At 36.8% G+C, this 17,272-nt stretch overlaps 1 protein-coding gene across 23 annotated transcripts in view; it reads left to right on the forward strand.

Annotated features, from left to right (window-relative positions):
- PARD3 (par-3 family cell polarity regulator) overlaps positions 1-17,272 on the forward strand; it is a 441,179-nt gene that overhangs the window by 272,876 nt on the left and 151,031 nt on the right. For 10 of the 23 annotated variants that reach the window (XM_021542937.3, XM_021542932.3, XM_021542936.3 and 7 more), the window contains 4 exons: positions 3,212-3,362; positions 9,941-10,130; positions 14,936-15,087; positions 16,123-16,167. In XM_021542937.3, the coding sequence (XP_021398612.2) occupies positions 3,212-3,362; positions 9,941-10,130; positions 14,936-15,087; positions 16,123-16,167 (538 nt within the window). The remainder of the gene's footprint in view (positions 1-3,211; positions 3,363-9,940; positions 10,131-14,935; positions 15,088-16,122; positions 16,168-17,272) is intronic. The other 13 variants (XM_085564095.1, XM_085564074.1, XM_085564050.1 and 10 more) reach the window with 4 other exon arrangements.

Genomic DNA, 17,272 nt, shown 5'->3' on the forward strand with positions numbered 1-17,272 from the left:
GGGGTCAGTTGCCACATGGATTTCTTTCCTTGCCAGGCCTTTAATGAAGCTAGGAATTTGTACAACTTTATTTACATTACCCACTCTTTATCAGTCAATCAAATAAAATTATACCAGATAGCACTGAGAGTGGTTAAGAGAAGGAACTAGAATGTGTAAGTCCAGCTCTTTATTAGAAATGCATCACGAAGAATAAGCAATCTTGCTTTGGTCTGTTGGACTGTTTGTCTTGCCCACCACACAGTTTCCAAATTCTGTGTTTTTTTCTTGCATAAACTTTCTGTTAACAATGTAAGGAGAAGGTGTTTTGGGTTTTTCTTGTGATAACCCATTGTCTAATTTTTGGTCTTTTATAAAAGGCATTGTATCTTCTGAAAAATGTTTGTGTAGCTGGCTGTCAATGCCTTTGTTTAAACCCATCTTTTGAGGTGCTAATTAGAAATGGAGAAAGGTTTATTCTTGGAAATTATAAAAATATATTATTTACTTCACAAAACATGGTCTTATAAATGCAACACTCTTTCTTTATTAGCTTGAACTTTACTGTATTACCAGGAGTGAATTTCTATATATTTCTTTGCTTCTGAACCATCTTCTTGTCAGTGTCTTTCTGAAAATCTCTTGAGATCTTTCTACAAATGAGTCTGAAAGTTGATGGCTTGTCACACAAAGGACTGTGTGATATGGCTCACTAAAAGCTGGACACTTCTTACATAAAGTCATCAATATACCACTGGGAGAATAAATCCCAAAGCACTTGCATATTTTCACACCTTATTTAGAGGCAGTGAAATAAAGGGTACCATAATTTAATACTTTTATTGTGCGAGTTTAAGCTCTCAAGCAGTCTAATGTTGCTGTGTCTTTTCTTTGTGAAGTGTTTCAGAAGTTAACATTTTTTTTCAAATGGGCCTTAGATTCCTTCATAAGAGAGTCTACAAATATTGTTTAATTTACTTTTCAGTAAAGCTGTCAGTTGTAATCTGCAATTTAAAAAAACTAATAAAACAAATCCTCATTTCACAATTTAAACCTTATTGAGTCTTATTCACTTGCACTGCAGGTTTATTATTCTCCTGCAGCTTGACGTGCCTCCAATTGTAATTGTGTTGACCCTCCGATGCAGTAAATCTCCCCGGTGCTTATCAAACTGGGAGAGATAAGTCTACAGTTTGGAACTTCATTAAATATCTCATTTATATTAAACAGATGATGGCTTTGAACAGAAATAATAATTTTTACAGAGTCTGTGACCTCCCAATCGTGGTCTCCTTGACCGTAATGCGGCGTTTCGCAACCCTCCGCCCCCGCGCCCCAGGCGTCGCGCCAGCGCCCGCGTGTCGGCAGTCGTCCCTCCATCGGGCTCACTTCAAAGCCTCTGCTGGGGAGAAAGCCCAGGGCTTTGTAGCCCTTGAAACAGATTCTTTAAAACTCTTTCATAGCATACATTTCTTAGTCGTCTGGGGAGTGCGGGTGGAGTGATTAATAATGGGCAGCTGTTTCAAAAAGAAAAAACAACCAACATGTTGCTTGTTTTTGTAATTCCTGAAAGTATGAACTACTCCTCTCGTGCTTGTTTGGAGATCAGTCAGTACTTGGAACAAGCATTTCCAGGGGCTTCAAATAGTTTGCAGCATGCTCAGTATCTTTGACTATCTGGTCCCCACTGTAGTTCGATATGTTTGAAATAAATGCTGTGGGATTTGTGTAAGGACACTGTTTTTAAGATTTAACTATATGCTTCAATATGAAGAGGTTTGTTGGTTAGAAGAGCTTATGCTTTGATATCTGAGTTCATACTACATTTTCTACAAAATACATCTGTTTTTAATAGTTGTTTACTTTTTGATAGAGCTGAATTCAGCTCAAAGTGTTCAGGTGAATTGGTTTAATGGTCTGGCAATGCACCTTGGTAGCATTACTGAGAGGACAGCAGGGTGAGCTCAGGTGAACCAAGAGTTTTAGGGGCAGCAGTAAGGCTGGATGGTGTGAGGATTGGGCCATGGTATGGGGGTCTCTTATCTCTCTGCAGGGGCAACTGGGCCCTGCTACATGGGGCATCCACAGTGACCTGTGAATCAACAAGTAATCATTCTTCTCATTTGCAAGGGGCTGTGCTGACAGCAGAGCTGTGGCTGATGGGGTTGCTAAATCCAGGTAGATGATACCAAATTATTTTCTTTGCCTCTCATGGGTGCTGTGTTCCCTTGAGCTCTGATTTTCTGGGGCTCACCAAGGGGAACTTGACTTTTTCCTGTCCTCTAGAAAAATCTGTGAGGCAGGCTGTAGGAAAACAAGGGATGACCAGCTTCTGCAAGCAAAGATTGGGCTAGGAAGATACTCAGGCAGTCTTCTGAAGGAGAGCAGCTGGGGTGGGCAGGCTGTATATGCAGCCTTTCTCTTTCCTGTGCATGTGGCTAAGCAGCCTGTGTCCATCACTTCCACCACATACTTCATCTTTTTTGTGATGCCCTGGGGAGTTTGGCCTCTGTTGTGGTGAGCAGGGACCTGACAGCTCCAGGGGTTTGAGGGCTGGGGTACAGAGCACCTCAGGTCTTGCCAGTTCTGTTTTTTGTGTCTCTGCCTGGATGCTGCAGCAAAAGATTAGAGGAGCTTCCAGGCTGAATGAAGCACATAAGACCGCTTTACTCTGCAGTCAGGAAAGACAGAGTAAAGAACTCAAATGAAAAATAAAATCATGGTGAAGTATGACAACTTTTATGTTTTTGTCTTTTGTTCTTAACTGCAAAACTTTGGAGTATGATGATTTCATTTGAAAGCAAGTTGCACCACTGTGGCAGCAGTGCAATTCCAAATGAGAGTTCCTGTTCCATGCTCCTGACAAGGGCCTTGTTGTGTTCAGCTGTCAGTGTGCAGAAGATGGCCCAGCTGTCTGCTGATGGTATTGGAGACAGCCCAACTGTCTGTTTAAGAAATTATCCAACAAAGAGACACCCAAATGGAATAGTGGTTTTTTTCATCAATTTTCTGCTGAAGGATTTGAAATTTGACAGGGCACCATGGGGGGTGCAGTGTAAAGGGGTTGAAAAGTTGGTCATTAGGCAGAGCTGTCATTGCAAATTATCTCTGTCCAGGATGAGAAGTTCTAGCTCATTTGGTGCTCAGACAGGTCTAGGCCTTAGGCAATTTGTTACAGTTCCCCCATGTGGTTAAGGGGACCCCAGGCACTAATTTTCCTCTCTCTTTGCAGTTGGAATCACCTGGGAGCCCCTCTGGGCCAGAGCTGCCCATAGAGACTCTGCTGGATGACCGGGAGCGGAGGATTTCCCACTCCCTCTACGGCGGGATTGAGGGTCTCAGCGAGTCGCCCACAAAGAATGTGGCACTGGGCAGGATAATGGGTGAGTCAAAGCTCTGCCAAACAGGGCATGATTTTATTTCTCTCTGTGATTCATTGAAGGGTGATCAATGTGTTATGTGGGAATTGGGAACATGGAGGTTGCACTGACCAACTTAAAATGTGCCTTAAAATTCTTCTATGCAAGCCTTCTGATACGTAATGTAAGGAAGAAGGTAAAGTGGGATTCTAAAGTAAATTTTACATCCTGTGACAGGTCAAAAAATGAATCGTAGTAGCATTTAACATGGTTTTCAGTGTCTGGTTTGGGGCAATAAATTATTGGTTGGTCTAGGCTCCATGTTGCATCAAAGTCAGTGACTCATAGAAATTAATAATTTTTTTTCAACATTCCTTCTCCTCTGTTTCAGATGTACAAAAATACAAAAACAAATAAGGCAAATTTATGCTTATTAGGGGACTTATTAATTTATTTGAATGTTTGCTTTGTAGGACACCAATTTTAAAACCTCATAACTAATTATAAGCATCCCTTGTGTAGATTCTGTGCCCTGCCATCTGCATGGTCCCAGCGGATAATGAGGTTATTAGCACTTGCTTTGCAGCAATTCCACTTCTGATGTACAGAGCTAGGTAATAAAGACTTGCCTTGCCACAGGAGTGGTTGGATTTACTGACTTAGGATGGGATTAGTTTGAAAGGATTTTCAAGTTTAAACACAAAAAGTAGTTTGATGAGAATAACACCTGACAGAAGACGTGACGATTGCTCGCTTGAGTTGCGAGTTTTAAAAAGAAGACATGGCTATTAAATGTAGGGCTTTTTTTTAGCATATGAGATACACAGATTATATTGGAGGATGCTGCTATAAACTTGATATGAAGCAAGGCATAACTTAGTTTTCAATTGCTTTAGATCAGTTTTTGACATTAGAAAATTAGTCTACCGCTTAGGCTTTTCCAGTCAGCAGATTGTATATGTTTTTCACCCTATATTTTTTTCATTTGGGTTGGGTTTGGTTTTTTTCTTCACCCACATTTTCTTTTTTAAATAATTCTTGGATTTTGGATTTTGCATTTTCTTTGTGGTAGCAAAATAGGACTGTTGTTAACTCTCTGAAAATCCACAACTTTTCTATTTAGGATCTTCCTTCCAGTAAGTCTTTTGCCCTTTTTTGTGCATTTGGGCAAAAGTAATTAGAAACATATCATATTCTGTTCTGTTGCATTTCATTTTGTGCAGCTTGGAAGAAAAAATGTGCACATGAAAATCAAGGCAGTGTGAAACCATGTCACCCAAAGTCATATGCTCTTAAAGAGAAAAATTTAGAAAAAATTGTATTTGTTTGTCAACAAATTTAAGGAGTGATAAAATAATTTGAAGTCTTTAGCACTACTCTCCCGTAGAAAGAACTAGTTGTTGTGGTGTCAAAGCTTTAGATAAAACATTTGAAAAGCACTGCCTTCTGCTTTTTCCATCAGTGCTGCAGAGGATTTACACACAGAGCTCATATAAACAAATTATTACTTAAACACATTGTATGTTGATGGGTGAGGGAGCCCTGAGCATGTGTGTCAGCAATACAGTTTACTTCCACATCAGAGGAACACAAGACTTGCCATGCCAAATTGAACTAGTAGTTCATCAGTCTGGTATCATCCCTTTAGCAGTAGCCAGTAATTGATGCTTAAACCACAAATAAACAAAGTATTTCCAAAGCTGTTAACATCTAATACTTTTAGATACCTTTGTATTTTATACATAGAAAAAAAAAAAAAATTCTATCCTTCATTTTCTAAGTTTCTTATAACCTGAAGTTAATGTTTAGATTTCCTGGGAATCATTGCATTTCTGGATTGTTTTCAGGGACCAGTAACTATGTAAAAAATTGGTTGGTTGTGACTTTAATTCACTGAATCTTTCATAAAAGCACGTTAGTGGAAAATCAAATTGTGCCTGAACCTCATAGTAATTGTGATCTAGTGACATGTAACTAAAAACTGGTCTTTCCAGGATTGGACTGTTCCCTTCTGCAATCACAGCAGCTTCACAGACCTGTGATGTTTAAACCCAGGTTTTTGGGAATGGTCAGTTTTCTAATAAGACTATTTTTTCTGAATTAATCAGTACCACTAAACTAAAACTGCAGTGTTCATAATCTTTCGCATGCAAGTTTTCTTGCAGTGCCCAGCAGAGAGGTATTGCCTATTGGGAGAGATAGGCACAGTTGCTTGTTTCAGAATAGCTAACATTTTAAAGACTCAGTCACTTTCATGCAGTGGAATCTGTGTCTTTTTTTTAAATTGGTAATGAGAAAAAAAGCAGGGCTTTTTTTATTTTCCTGAGAATGTTTGCGCGGTGTTACATGACTTTCTCTGTTGAAAATTGGCCTAAAAGTGAGGATTAGTCCTCAGAGCAATCTGACTGAAGAACACTGGAGGTCTATACCTTCCCACACCAGTCCTGCCCATGAAAACAAGCCCAAAGGAGTGCTTTATGCAGTGCTGCTTCCCTTGAGTGCTCTCCCCATATCAAGAACCCCTCTGATGAGCTCTCTGAATCATCTGATGTCTTTTGATTTACCCCTCAATGGATTTAACTGTATAAACTTCTAGTACTCAGTACTTTTTAGCCAGGAGATGACTGTTTTCATGGAAGGAGTAGGTCTTCCTGCTGCTTTTGCTCTTGGATGGGTTTGAGTTTTCTTCCTTCATAAGTTAAACTATTCAAAAGTAACAATTTCGAAGTCTGGAAAATGCCTGCTTGTTTTAATCATTGGTTAAAATTGGAACAAAGATTTCAAGAGTGTTTTGTTCTTTTAAATACCATTAATGTAATTTCAGGAAAGGTATTTAAGACAATTCCTTACTCCTTCATAACTGACAAGCAAGAACTGGCTGTCAGAGCCTTGCTGTGAGAGTGGGAATAAAATACCAATTTTAGGATGTGATTTAAATTATGTAAAATAATGTTTGCTTACTGCAATAAGGCTACGTGAATCTTTTCATGGTTCTGATGATTCTTACGTTGATCTACTTTTCTAGACGGTTATTGCTATTATAGATTTTCTTATGCTTTTTCATTTGATAATATTTCACTGAAAATTTCTCTTGGAGAAGAGATACAACTTTCTGTATTCAGGGAATACTTTTGGTTTGGAGGAGATGGGGTATTTTATTTATATAAATTTGGTCTTTTAAGAATTAGATGGCTGTAAGAAACCCTAATATTTATTTATTTTATTTCCAAGATGCATGTTATTCAGTAAAACAACTGTGTTATACTGGTTTTCTTGGCTCTATAATTAAAAATTCAAGTCTTCTTCTGACATACTGGTCTTGTATCTCATGCATTATGCTCCTGAGTTTTGCAATACACAAATACATAGCTGCTGACTATATAAATTATTCTTATTCAACAAACAGCTTTGTACAAAGTCCTCTTTCATCTCCTTCTCCTAGTTGCTGATATTTTTTTTATGAACGTGGTGGGTTTTGTTGCCAATGGTGACTAAACAGAAGATATTTTTTGGGGGGTACACAGAATAACAGTCGCTTGCACTGAATCTGCTTTTCATCCTGAAGGATCCCTCAGAACTCAGTGAAGTTTGATGGTTCCTACACAACAGGAAATACTCTGTTCTCTACATAAATAATTGCTGTCTTAAGGGTAGAATCAGAAGGAAGCACTAGTAACAAAAATTTAGCTAGAGATGTAGAGTGTGTGTCTCAGTGAAATGAAAATAACCTTTTACAATCAGAATGTAGTTCCTTGGCCAGGAATTTCATCAAAATGTGGTGCTCTTCTACAATAGTTGACAGATCTGAGCACTTTCTTGAAATCCAAGGCCTGTGTGGAGAAATCTTTGTTGTTAGTCACTCTCCAGGCATTCATTGTGCTATTGGTCTGAATCCCACAGTATCAACATGCTCATGAGTCATTCATAAGGTAATGCTGGGTTTTGAACATACGGTGAGAGTGTTCAACAGATTTTGTAGACCATCCTTTAAAGAGAAAGCAACAGCAAAAGCCCAAGGATCGAGCCAGAATTAGTTCCATGACAATGCAGTGTCATTATGGGAGCCAAGTTATCCCAGCAAACATATTAACTGAATTTCAGGGAATTTCAAGATTTGAAAGGACATGGAGCAGTTTAGTTCTTCATGAATAAACTTGTTATTCATACTATGTACTGTGTGTGATGAGGGATTTTTTAGAGGGCTCTATGTTGGTGGTTTAATTCAGGTACAAATTATTTTCTGGTGTATTATAGGTGTATAATAGGTTTGAAGGTGTATAATATTTTTTGAAATAGGCTGCTTGGCATATTTTTCCTTGTAGGATCAAAATCCTCATAGACCAGGAGACCAGCCATTTGTTATTGGAGCTCTGAGGCTTCTTTTTCTGCACAGATAGATGGGAATCCTTCTTACCCAATAGTTTGGTCTAGTCCTCAGGCTGTGCTTCTTTAGATTGATAACTTGTCCAAGAAATTTGAGCATCATTGTTCTGAGATGAGAAACATTTGAAAGGGATAATGTTTTACCTTGCTTAGTACACTGTCCAAAATACTTTGTTATTACAGATTACCTCACTGAAGTTGAATTAATATATGCAAAACTGGACTTGAAATGTAGTCAGTTTCTAAATTTCACAGAGTCTAAAAGCACTTTTTCAGCCCGAGGGAAAATTATTTCCTTGAAGAGGTTTGTAGACAGGTTGAGCAATGCATTGAATTTGTAGATCAGTCAAATATACTGAAGATTACTGGGTTTGAAGTTTCTTTGATGTTCCCTTGTAAGGTTTCTCACAACACTTGTGGAATTAATTCTCCAGGGATATTTTCTGTCCACTTCAGCTGAATTCTCTTCAAGGCACGTTTTGAGTCCAGTGCTGAGGTTTGTCCAACCATCTGCTGGAGGTGAAGCCTTTCACCTGTTTTTAGCTTCATCTGCAATGAAAAGCATAGGCATGTCAGATGGGTTTTCTCCTTAATTCTAAAGCAACTATTAAAATGTCAGTCTTCACCCTTGTCAGGTATAAAGAAGGGTAGTGAAAAGTTAAAAGTGTTACTGAATTACTGTAGCCTCTCAAATGGGAAGTTCAATCTGCCAAGTGCCATAAGGTTATACCTTTTCACAATCAATTCTTTGGAGACATTATTAACTACAGAGTTAACAGTCTTGTATGCATTATGTTTGGAAAGAAGTACATTACCAGGCTAAACATTAAACTGTCCATCAAAGGAACTATTGCTGGTCAGAATCAGCTGTTATGCAAACTGCATACATTCATTTCAGTTTGACAGTGATGAGATTTCAGTACCTTTTTCTTCCAGCCACTTTTTCATCCTTCTTTAATGATCCCTTTGTAGCCAGTTTTCCCTTTGGAAAGATTACTACATGTATTATCTAGTGCAGTGAGTATTTTAACTACCTCTTTACACATAGGGTTTTGTTTGTTTGTTTGTTTGTTTACTTATTAATAATTGCATGCAAAGGTAGTGATGGTAACTGAAACCTTTACAGAGAAGAGAAAAACTTTATTTTTCCCTAATTATTCACATTTTTGTCACATCTATAGTGAAAGTAAAGTATGGAAATAATTTATGTGTCCATAGAAGCAGTTTAAAATATGGAAGTAGAAGTTTTGTGATACATTACATTGGTGCATCATAGTTTTAGAGTAATTTTCAGTTTGTTGTCAGATGAATGGTTGATTAACCTAGTGTGTTTCTTCTCAAGAGGTGTGACAATTGTACAAATTGTTTTAATAAAATCATACCATATTTTAAATTGTACTCTCACAAATTTGCCTGATAAAGTCTGCCACTGAATATACTCATGTTGAGTCTTGATGTAGTCCCTATCATGTATGTGATGATTCTTGTTTAAGGATTTTAACAAAAGTGTTAAAACTTACTTGAATTTGTTGATAATATAATTTGGTAATTTTTTTTTCTCCAAATTTTGCATATGTCCACTTCCCAGCATCACTTGAATAATTTCTCATTTAATGAGGGTCAGACTGATCAGGAAAAGTGATGGCCTCTGTTAGTCCTTGTGGAACACATTCTTTGTTACAAGGTGGTACAAGAGGAGATCCTGTCTTCTGGGAGAGGTGCTTTTGATCAGTTCTTCCACCAGGGCACAGACAGACTGGGGCACAGACAGAAACATGGGAGGTTCCTCTGAGCATCAGGAAACACTTTTTCAGTGTGAGGATGACCATGCACTGGCACAGAGTGCTCAGGGAGGTGGTGCAGAAGCACTACTCAGAAGCAATTTGCTTGGGGTCCTGGGTACATGGCTGTAGTAGTCTCTGCTTGAGAGGAAAAGGTTGGACCAGAAGAGAAGTCTCTTCCAAACCTCAACCCTTCTGTGACCTTGTGGTCTTGCAGTAGGCCACAGAAACAACTGGTGTGCATCACTTTTCAGATCTCTGCACAGGAAGATGGGTACAAAGTGAGATATAGTTAATTTTATTATCTGCATTGTGTCACTCTTATCAGTAGCACTGCAGTTTGACATAACCTTTTATCATCTGTGATGAAATATTTTTCAAGGCACTCTCTGCATGCTGCTGTTATTTAGCTTTGGGTTTTTTTCTCCTTTTGTCCAGGTAAATATCAGCTGTCTCCAACAGTGAACATGCCCCAGGATGACACTGTCATTATTGAAGATGACAGGCTGTCAGTCCTTCCTCCACATCTCTCTGACCAGTCATCATCCAGTTCCCATGATGATGTCGGGTTTGGCACTGTTGAAACTGGTGGATGGGCTAAAGCTGCAATTAATGAGTCAACAGACTGGTAAGAGCATGGTTTAGTGGAAGGAAAAAAGAGAGAGCTGTAGTTGCATCTTTTCCTTTAGTTACATTTTTGGCTACTGCTAATTTTAATTCTTTTTTTTTTGGTCACATTTCAATATTTCTATTTTCAAACTGGTAATTGTCCCTCTTTCAGGGAGGAAGTCTATACAAATACCTCTGGTTGCAGTTTTCTGCTGTGTTAAAGCTTATTTGTGGAAATGTTACTTAGTATATAGCTATGTTATTTTGATGATCTAACTTTAATTTAATTGCTACCTGACCTAGCTTTTTAATAAAAATAACTTATCAAAATTTAAACATTTGAGTTTATGAAAGATGAAAGACTGATTGGAAATTGTAGTTTATAAACCTCACTGAAAATATTTCGAAGTTTATAAAACAAAGATTTTATTTTTATATTCCATTGTATATCTGGGAGCATCTCAATAGTTTTGTATGCTTCTTTGCTTTTCCTAATAATGTACTAATCTTTTAAATCTACTTGGAGGTCAAAGCTCTTTGATTTGCCTCTGTGCTAATGCTTGTGCAAAAAGAGCCAGTTAGAATTTCTTCATTATGTGTGAAGAGCTACTGTTCATATTGTTAGATGATTTGCAGAGACTATAATAGCTAAAGACTACTGTAAATAAGACTACTGTAATAGCTCTGAATTTAAATATACAGAAAGTAACAGTTCCACATTTGAAGGTATGGAAAGTAACTTTATATATTTAATCCATAATAAAAATAACATTTATGAGTCTTAGGTTGACTCTCCGATTAGTTTAACATGTTTAAATGTAGAAGCCTTAATGAGAAATGCATTGAGCTTCATTATTGACTTGCTTAAGTTGCTGGCAAAGAAATACTGTTTATTGCTTAGTTAGTACAATTAATACTGATCTAAGATTTAATTTACACGTCCTGTAATTATCTATAGTAATAGCAAAATAAAAGCCCACCTCTGTACGCTGCTACTTCTTGAAGCTGGATAATTACCACAAATGGTGTGAAGTACTAGAATTTTCTTGTTTTTCTTGTCTCTTGAGCCTGTTATGAATGTGTCAGCAATATCTTAATAGAACAGCAATAGCACCTGCTGGCTGATATGCACCTGTCAGCTTCTTCTCTGCTTTAAACTAGTTTATTTCATCTTATATCCAGGAATTGAATTCTGTATTTTAAACTCTGTTTTAATGATTGTATGAAAATGTCATTTTTTCATTCTCATTTACTTTTTTTTTGATGTTGCAGTTCTTCTTATGGACAAAGTCATACCTGTAATCTGGGTAAATGAAAAGTCCATTTGTATTTCGTAAAAGCTGAGAATCTGAGACATTTAAATAGGATAGTCCTCAAGCCTGCACATAATAGCTTATTTCTGAGGGAATATTTTTAGATGAATGTGAGCAAAATCCTATGAAATAAAGTTTCATAGGATTTGAAAACTGCAGATGCTTTTACTTTGACTTCTGCAGTGTGTCTTGCTATTCATACACTTCTTTGTAAATGAAGTAACAGTAAACAGGGATTAGATATTGTAGAATTGATCACACTCAAAAAAAAATTTAAGTGTGTGTATGAGAAACTGTAAATGTCTTCAGATACAATGGCACTTAAAAGAGTTGAGGCACTTAAAGCAGTGTTGTGCTTTAGTATCTAATGTATTCTATTTGTAAATAAAAGGCAATAGAATTAGATTTTTCCTATAATTTCCTGTTGCTAATGGATGAAGGAAGACTTGTAAAATGAAGGTGTGTTGTATGATTTTGCTGGAAGGCACAAAGGGTAAAACTAAGAATATGGAAGAAGGGTTATCCAAACAAGAATGGCAGCTGTTCTGAATCACAGAAGAAAATGTAAGCTTTTTCAGCCTCACAATATCTCCCTAATCCTTGATGAAAATGTTATGAAAACAAAAGGCCAATAAGACAGGATTAATAAATGGAATTTTAATAACATTGAGGGTCAGAAGACGGTTACATTCTTTTAAGGATCAGCTGTCATTCCAGAAATCTTATTTGTTAAGTATTCTAGAATATAGTAAATTGCATTTGGCATTGCTTAATGACTTGCACTAAATTCACCTCTGTCTTTTATATTGATGTAGTTGAAAAATATTAAAATGAGGCATTTTTAGGGGCATTAATTCCTCCCCTGTGCTCATTGGCTTCTGCAGTTGTGACTATTCTTGGGGACTTCTGAATACTTTTAGACAATTTACATGCATTCAGACTCCTGTGATCCACTCCTTCCTTAATTACTGAAACACACTCATAAGTTATTAATAATAGAAATAAAACAGGACACGAAAATTCAGAACTCTACATAAGGCTCAAATAAAGGTGCTAAGTAGCACCTTTAGGGTGCAGGATACTATGCAAACATGTAATAAGAATTCCCTTAATAGGTATGTGTGGAAGGGAGGTGTGACAAGGGCAGATCAGGGAAGCAGAAAGTGTTTAAAAGTGGTATCAGTGGAAATTCTGGATTCCAAACTCCCAAGTTCCCAGTTGCTGATGCCATGTGCAGACCCTGCTGCTCCCTCTGGGACCTGTGGTGTCCTTTTCAAGTTATATTTGAACTGGAGTTCTAGTCTGTTCTCAGGACTTCAAATTCAATATAGAAGTGTGTGCTGTGTTTACATGGAAATGATATTTTACTCTACTAGAAGTTTTATATAGGTGGATCAAAGCGAGCTTTTATGAGAAAAGAAGCACAGAGCCAAAACAAATAATTTTGTAAGTTCACTTTTTCTGAAGAAAGTGTCACAAGATACATTTTGTTCGGCAAGATGAAGCCAGTCGTTTTAACAAACGTGAGCCTGTGCTAACAGATGTTGCTGGAAAAAAATTCTCACTTAGTAAAACCACATTTTTCTGGCCTTCAGAGACAGGACTGACTAGCAGGGAGCCAGAAACATCTGTGTGGCCTTGGTACAGTCAATTATGATCTGATTATGAAAGGTGTTGAAACCCTGTAAGTTCAGTTGGAGTCGCTTTGGAGGACGGTTTCAGATTTAGGTAGTTCTCACTCAGCTACGTGTTGCACTGCTATAACATGCTGGAAGTGTATATTGGCCTTGTCTGTTTTATCTTTCTATCATGAGGAGATAAATTTTTCCCTATTTTGTGGGAGTGAATGTTAGGACTAAATAGTTATTTTTGAGCATGGTCTCTGATTCATCAGAGCTTTTAAGCATATGCTTGAGAACATTGCTAAATTGTGCAGACATCTCTGAAATAGTTGCAGTAATTAAATGTAAAACATTATGAGCCTGAGCCAGAAACAGTAAAGGCAAAAGGCACTTGACATTGGCTTTATTCACATAAGCTCTGATCCTGCTCACACTGAAGTATTATATGCCAGTCACAAGCACATCTCTTATTATTTGTAAAGCTGCCATTACTAGACCGAATTTCATTTTGACTGTCTGGTAATGAGGATAGTGATTTTCATCTTTTATAGTGCTTTATGCCTTTGGACACTTTTCCTTACCTCTTTTTCTCTGTTTTGCCTAATACCCAGCTGTTTCTTGATCAAAGAATCTTCTGTAAATTAGAGTACATGGCATACATAAATATGTGCATGTTACAGAATTTAAAATTATAAGTTGTTTTTTGCTAAAATGCACTATTTGCCTGTTTCTCACTAGGAATTAGATGTGTGTTACAGTAGAAGTAATTCTTTAGAAACATGGTACTAAACTGTGTGATGGTATTAAACAAAATATCTTGAGTGTCATTTGGAGATCTATTTAGAGAGCTCAGTGACAAAATTAACTTTTTTTATCTTGATGTGCAACAATATTCAAAGAGGGGATTTTGAGGGATTATTTACCTATAAGATAGATAACAATGGTCTAAAATACTGATTTTTTTCAGTATTTTATGCTTTTGATTTCTTTTTGTGCCAGCTGAAGTAGAGATCTATATTACTGTCCCCTTTTCTAGGAGCCAGATCTTTTTGTGAATTTTCTTTCATATTGTTTATTAGCAGTACACAATCTTGCCTTTTGAAAAAATGTTTTTAGCTTGCACACCAAATTTTGCCTGCATTCTTGCACTCATGATTCTGCCAGTGTTTGAGCACATTAATAAATCTATCTTCAGCATGTTTCTGAGGCAGCTTGCTGAAAATCTGACTCCCTGAGCTGAGGTCAGTTTAGAAACCTACAGAAGAAACAAAAACCAAATACAGTTCTCCCCATTTCTGATTTGGGGGTGAATCTACTGTGGCAAGTGCTTGCTCTGTAGGGAAGCAATGAGTAAATATATGGTTGTTTGTCATAGCCAGGCTAAAAGCAAGAGAAGCTATGAAAAATCAACAAGAAGTTTCCCATATGGACAGAAATTTTAATGCAAAGTTTTTAAATTAAGAAGTTTCAAGCTTTGTGAGCTTCAGGCAGGACAGTTTCTATTTATGCTTTACTAAAAACATTTTCTGATAAAGACAAACCGGATAAACTTCTATCACTAGAATAAATTAGTTTCTCAGGAAGAGAAATTATTCCTGCAAATTATTCCTGTGTTGGACTTTATTTTGTGATAGAATATGTATAGTGCACCAATTGTGTATATCTTTTGTTAAAACTGTAAGTGAAATTCTTGGTAGTTTTTAACTAGAATTGCTTAATGCAGTAAAACAAATCCATTGTGTGTGTAACTGAATACTTGCAGTGGTGTATTTAAAACTGTGAACTTAATCATTGGTAGAAGTCACGTGCTAAATAAATTATTTTCTCTGAAGAGTGAAAGGTTGCGTGATCTTGATAAATGTTCGCATGATTTTTTTCCCTTCCTACAGCACTCTTAGTCCAGATGTTGATCCAGTACTTGCCTTCCAGCGAGAGGGTTTTGGACGCCAGAGCATGTCAGAAAAGCGTACAAAGCAATTTTCAGATGCCAGTCAGTTGGAGTTTGTTAAAACACGAAAATCCAAAAGCATGGATCTAGGTAGTGAGTGATGTTTTTTCAATTTTTTTTAATTTGAACCTGATTTTCATGTTGTAAGTATATAGATTTTATAATTCCAAACAGATTGTGTATGTGCGGTGGTACTGCACATAATGTCTACTTGTGGGTAGTAAAGTACTAACGTGAATGGCCAAGTGGCCTGGGTGTTGTTTGTTGTTTGTAAATGTCCATACATTCAAATATCATAGTCCTCTGGATATGTGGTTATACCTAAATGCAGTAAACATAATTTATTAAAATGGAGGTGAAAAATGCATTTACCAATCCGTAGAGAATGATTGTGTAAAATTGTACCACGCTGTGGTTCTGGGTAGCTGGGTTTATTCTCAGTCCATGATTATAATGCAGTTAGCCTTAAAGGTCTTTCATAGTCTCTCATTTTGTAGATGAATTCAGAATTAGAAAATGGTCTGACATCTGTTTGAGACCCAAGTTTCAATATTTATATCAGAAGCCCTATAAAGTAGCAGCGGCTAAGACAGGCAATCACAGTGCTCATTTTAACTGATAAACCAACTGAGAATACGTAATTGCTAACAAGCCCATCACTTTTTCTGCCATTGAATTTAGATTCTGAAGTGCAGACTCTAGTAACCTCAAACAGTGAGTTTTGATGGCTTAAACACACAGAATTCCCTACTCAGAATAATAAAATATTATGCAATTCCCTCCTCTACGATAGTTGTGAGTGTATTGCCTACAGTCCCTAATTCACAAACGCCCTCAGGCTGCAGTCAGGTTGGAGGTGTTGACTTGTCTTGACTAGTGCCATGTGCTAACGTGTCAATAACATGTTGTACCTGCCTGTGATGTGAATGACTGACTGCATGAAGGTTACTAGTTTGCTGCCACTTCTACCCAGAATGTTTGCTTACTCTTGCAGTTTATTTGCATGAAGTAGGACATTTCTAAGGTCCCCTAACTTGAAAAGAAAATATGCAAACCAGGAGGAATGTTGAGTGCATGTGGGGCATGGGCACTAACTGGGCTAACCGTTATGCATTTACCTTTTAACAGTAGCTGATGAGACTAAGCTCAGTACAATGGATGACCAGAAAACAGGTAAGAATTGACAGTAAGGCTGTTGCTATAGAAACCTTGGTCAAAGCAGCTTACCACAATTACAGAACTGCCAGTCAAATTGCATGAAAACATGAATATTCCAGTACTTGCATGGCTGCTTTCTATTGTGAATAATAAAGTTGTACAGAAAAATAATTTTTTTCTATAAAAATAAGTATTTAGGGTAGCATATTCAGCCAGATCATGCATGTGGCTGTAGGCAGACACCTGTTTCTACACTTTAAATTCATAAATATTCAGAGTTGTTTGGGGTTTTTTGTCCTTTCAAAAAATATCTTGGAAAATCTCCTCCTAGCTCCAGACTGTAGTGCACAGAGATGATTTAGAATAGTTCAGTGTTTGGCTCTTACAGTGCTAACACAGTGCTTGAAATTAATTATTTTAATTAGAAAACTGCTGCCTTTGCCTTAAGTGGTCATCAGATACATGTTGTGCATTGAGTTGAAGATGTTTTGTGCGAGTTGATTTGCTTTTGGAGCTGAAACATGAGCATCGTAACAGAACAAAAGAATATGTAAATAGATTATTTTCCACATACAATTCATTGTAATGTTTCACAAAACGATAATGAGAAATAGCTTTCAAGGCATATTTTTTTATTAGTAATTAAAATAATGCACCAACTGCAATTATTAACCTTTATGATTTATTAATATAAGTTAGCTTTTGACCTATAGAATGTTATTTTAATTAGGCTAGATCCAGAGGATACCATAACATTACTTAGCTCTAATTAGGAACAATTCACCTTTTTAACCTGAAAATATTATTTATTTTAGCATGATTTAAGGAGTAGTGCATTCAATACAGAATTTACATTTACTAATTCACAATTTCATCTCTGTTTAACTGGACTGTATAACATGAGTAGGGATACTGAAAAGCTATAAGTAATCAAGTGATAAAATTTTTATTTGAACAGATAAGTCTTCTAGCTTTTAAAACATTGCAGAATATGGCCACAGACTTGCAGGTTTGCAAAAAAAAAAAAAAAAAAAAACAAAAAAAAAAAAAAAACCAAAATCAAAATGTAGGAATATTTTGGAGGATTAAATGAGGCAAGCCCCCTCCCACAATTAAAGCC

The sequence above is a fragment of the Lonchura striata genome, chromosome 2 (genome assembly GCF_050655825.1).
Source record: "Lonchura striata isolate lonStrDom1 chromosome 2, ASM5065582v1, whole genome shotgun sequence".
NCBI classification, from domain to species: Eukaryota; Metazoa; Chordata; class Aves; order Passeriformes; family Estrildidae; genus Lonchura; species Lonchura striata.